General features: G+C 31.2%; 1 protein-coding gene across 2 annotated transcripts; it reads left to right on the top strand.

Annotated features, from left to right (window-relative positions):
* The first annotated feature begins 2,750 nt into the window (after positions 1-2,750).
* LOC107843656 (zinc finger A20 and AN1 domain-containing stress-associated protein 6) lies at positions 2,751-4,070 on the top strand. 2 transcript variants are annotated; one of them, XM_047397287.1, is made up of 2 exons: positions 2,810-3,420; positions 3,457-4,070. In XM_047397287.1, the coding sequence occupies exons 1-2, from the start codon at positions 3,247-3,249 to the stop codon at positions 3,736-3,738; spliced, it is 456 nt and encodes a 151-aa protein (XP_047253243.1). In that variant the 5' UTR covers positions 2,810-3,246; the 3' UTR covers positions 3,739-4,070. The 2 variants fall into 2 exon arrangements, with proteins under 2 accessions (XP_016543493.1, XP_047253243.1); XM_016688007.2 differs by having other exon boundaries at positions 2,751-4,070.
* The last annotated feature ends 477 nt before the right edge of the window (positions 4,071-4,547 follow it).

Genomic DNA, 4,547 nt, shown 5'->3' with positions numbered 1-4,547 from the left:
TAATTTCTTCATGTATCTTTACATATTTTGAATTATCAGTTATCGTAACTTATACTAATATTTTTTAGTAGTTTTCAAATATAAAAATATATTTCAAAAAACTTAAAACAGAGGCGGATTTAGAATTTAAAGTTTGTGGATTTTCATATCAGACAAAAATAGAATTAAATAGTAACTGAGGAGATTTGAACCCACAATCAAGAGGTCAATAAAACTTTTACAAGTTACTATACTACACTAGACCAACAACACACTAATTTTGTAGATTCCCAACTTATAACTTTTATATATTTATCAAATTTTTTTTATATAAATACTAAATCTGTAGGAAAGTTCTGGGTCCCGAAAACCCCCACCCAGCACACTTGATCCGCCCCTGCTTAAAGATTCGGTCTTAAGTTTACAAAACTTAAACAATTTGACTCTTGAAGTGGGAAAAGTATCACATAAGGGCAAAACCCATACGCAGTCCCCTTAAGTACGCGTCATTTTTCACTTAGGCACCTCAAGTGGACATTGTTCCATTTTGGCACCTCAAGTAGCCATAAAGTGTGTCGTTTTGACACCTTTTGCTGAGTTGGTCAGGTGCGTGTATTGCACCTCCATGATGTGGTGCCCAATTTGGCCCACCAACAATATATTAACTCATTTTCATTAATTTATACCTTTTTTCTTATTTTTATCCATCATTTTTGTCAATTTTAAGCTTATTTAATGGTGAAAATTATTGGGAGAGATTTAAAAATTAGATACATATTTAGGAGTTTGTCTTGCCAAAAATAATATATTAACTCAACGCCCATTAATTTATACTTCTTTCACATTTTTATCCGTTATTTTTGTCAATCTTAATTTATTTAATGGTAAGAATTATTGACAGAAATTTATATACGCATTTAAAGGTTCGTGAAAATTAAATAATAAACACCTTTTTAAAATTATTAAGGGCAAAATCGATGAAGAAAAATAAAAAATAAGCAACATCAATGAAGAAAAACTAAAAATAAAATAAAATCGATGAAGAAAATTTGAAAAATAAAGCTAAATCAGTGAAGAAAAATTAAATTTAAACAAAATCAATAAAATAAATTAAAATCGAAGCATAAAAATCAAGAAAAATCAGTGAAGAAAAAATAAAAATCGAAGCAAAATTGATGAAAGAAATTTTAAAATAAAGATAAATCCGAGAAGAAAAATTAAAATCAAACAAAATCAATTAAAAAAACTAAAAATTGAAACAAAATAGATGAAACAAATCTGAAAAAAATAAAGCTAAATTCATAAAGAAATCTAAAAATTAACTAAAATCAGTGAAGAAAAATTAAAAATCGAAGCAAAATCGATGAAAAAAATTAAAGATAACTGGGATGCGAGGGTGGGGAGGGGGTGTGGGGTTTTTGAAGAAGATAAAGAGGGGAAGAAGAGTGTCGGGGTGAGTAGGGTGTTTGAAGAAAATATTAGTGGGATGCGTGGGGTGGGGGGTGAAGGGTGGGTGGGGTGTTTTAAGAAGAAGACTGGTAGGGTGGGGTGGCGAGTGGGTGGGTGGACTGGTGGGGTGGGGGTGGCAGGTGGGTGGGTGGGGTGTTTGAAGAAGAAGGTTGGTGGGGTGGGTAGGTTAGGGGGAGGGGTATTTTTTATTTAAATTAATTATTTATAAATTATTTGGGTATTTTTATTTAAAATTAATTATTTATAAATTATTTGGACAAAAATGACACTTGTCCGCATTTTATTAGTCACTTTCTACCTCCGCGGAGAGTGTGTTTCACGCACAAAAATTATTTTACTGATTCAGCAAAACGTGTCAAAGTGACACACTTGAAGGCCGCTTGAGGTGCCAAAATAGAACAATGTCCACTTGAGATGTCTAAGTGAAAAATAATGCATACTTAAGGGGATTGCGTATGAATTTTGCCTAAATTAGGACAGAAGAAGTATATACATATCATATTATTAGTTGTAGCATAAACTTGAAGGTTTTATTAGAATGTAACTAATTTGTGCAGTTAGTTGATGATAAAATTGTTCATTTTTTTAGAAAAGGCAAAAGGATAGATTTTGTGATACTCTAAGTGGCAAACAAGACGATTGTTCACATTAAAATACTTTATCATCTGTCAATCAAAATATATCATAATTGGAATGTACACAACACAAATTTCAGAGATTCTCCATATATTCAATCAAAAGAAGTTACCAGCACATGATATTTACATATCCAATTAATATATGACATATTTCTAGATTACTTATCATGATAACTTTATATATGTGCTTAATGCATCACTAATTATAATGATAGAATATAATTTAAGAGAAACGCTTGGTCATAAAAATTATTTTATTGTGAAAATTATTTCTGGCCTGTTTTCACTTTTCTCACTCTTATTACTCTCACAAACTTTTAAAAATAACTCTAATTTATATTTATTATCAAACCCAACATCAACTCCAGCTCCGAAAAATTATTATTTTCATGGCCAAACAAGGCCTTAATGTGAATTTCTTTGGACTTCAAATTTTAATGAAAACAAAAATATTAGATGGTCTTTTTTATTTAATTTAAATGGAACAGATTGATTTGCACATTATAATTGTACAACAATATATAAGTGAAAATCTGAAAAGAATAAGAGATACGCAAATAATACTGTTATTTTTGCAGGATTGAGAAACTGTTTCTAATAAACTCCAGTTTCACAAAGAAAAAAAAATAACAAAATAATAATGCACATAACAAGCGTAGCAATCGATATTATAATTGACACACAAATATAAAAAGGGAAAAATTCCAATTACCTCTCACCTCAAACCACAATTGTCTAGCCACATGTCCATCCCCACCATCCAATTACTCTTCATAACCAAATTTCTTGGCTTCCTTTCATTTGCTGGCTAGGCCTACCCCCCCGCCCCCCCTTCCCCCCCAAAAAAAATAATAATAAAAAGCTACCTTCATCCTCTTTTGTTTGCCTCTTCCAGCCTGTTCTTTTCATATTTCTTTATTATCTTCTCTAATGATTTGCCACCATTTTCATTATTAAATTCCTCCCTTTCGTTTCTTTTTCTTTTTTGTCTCCTTCCTCTCATCCTTCCTCCCTTCTCTATTATTTATTTACCTCAAATTTCTCCATTTGCTTTCCACATCTTCACCCCCAAAAAATCATATCATTCATAATTTTTCTTGTTGTATTTTTTTCTGAATTCTCACGTTTAGATATCAAAGAGAAATCGAGATCGATAACTATGGCGGAGGAACACGAAGTTGAGGCACCAGAAGGACGTATGTTATGTGCTAACAATTGTGGTTTTTTTGGTAGTCCTACAACACAAAATTTCTGCTCCAAATGTTATCATGAAGTTTATCTAAAAGCAAATCAAAATAATAAATCTATCGATACTATCTTTCCTCCTCCACAGATACCACTGATGGAATCTCCATCGATGGAGATGGAGATTCCATCTGCTAGCTCATCGATGTCAGAGTCTGTGGACAAAAAGCGAGAGACTGTGGCAGCAGTTGTGGATCAATCGACACATGTTCAATTGAATAGGTGTTCGGTTTGTAGAAAGAAGGTGGGATTAGTCGGGTTCAAATGTAGATGTGGAACCACTTTTTGTGGGACCCATAGGTACCCCGAGATTCACGGATGTTCGTTTGATTTCAAATCAATGGGAAGAGAAGCAATTGCAAAGGCCAATCCGTTGGTTAAAGCTGAGAAATTGGAAAAGATTTGATTCAATCATGCCCGTTGATATAGATGATGATGACGTCATGTGAATTATTTTTATCAATCAGGGAGGGCCCAAAAATGAAAAAGGAAGAAGAATATTTGGGTTTTCCACTGTTGACAAAAAGAAAATGTGAATTAATTAGTGTATATTTTCTTTTTTCTTTTTTCTTTTTTGGTTATTTTGATATTTTCATCTTTTGCTTTGAAAATAATTTATGGTTTGGCTTTGTTTTGTAGATTTATACTTTACTATCTTTGGAATTTGGATATTCCCCATTAAGGTATTCACCATGCATTATTGGTTAAATAAATAACAGATATGAAATTTTATAGTAATTTTATTTAAATTGCAAATTTCTTCAATTTTTTATTTGCAAACTATACTTTCTGAACTACTCCGTAAAATCTTTTGATACTTTTTTACTATTCTAGATAATTTAGTTAAACAACAACGGCATATGATACTTTTTTACTATTCTAGGATAGCTAAACAACAATTGCATATGCAACGTAATTCTGTAAGTAGAATCTAGAAAGAAAAATTGCTAGAAAGAAAAATTGTATGCAGAGTTTATACCTATCTTGCAAGATATTATCTTCGATGGTCCTTAAATCAAGTAAAACATATAAAAATTGTTTGAGAAAGAGAATATTAAAATGAAAATAGTAACAACAACGAACAACACACAACATAACATACAAGAAGAACAGTTACAATAATAAAGTAGGTGCGACAACCGAAGCACAAAAAATAACAACAAACGACTAACAAGAAACTAATTGAAACTTAATTTAATGTTACTAAGTTATTTT

Source organism: Capsicum annuum, chromosome 10 (genome assembly GCF_002878395.1).
Source record: "Capsicum annuum cultivar UCD-10X-F1 chromosome 10, UCD10Xv1.1, whole genome shotgun sequence".
Lineage (NCBI taxonomy): Eukaryota > Viridiplantae > Streptophyta > Magnoliopsida > Solanales > Solanaceae > Capsicum > Capsicum annuum.
This window is presented reverse-complemented; position numbering and strand designations above follow the sequence as displayed.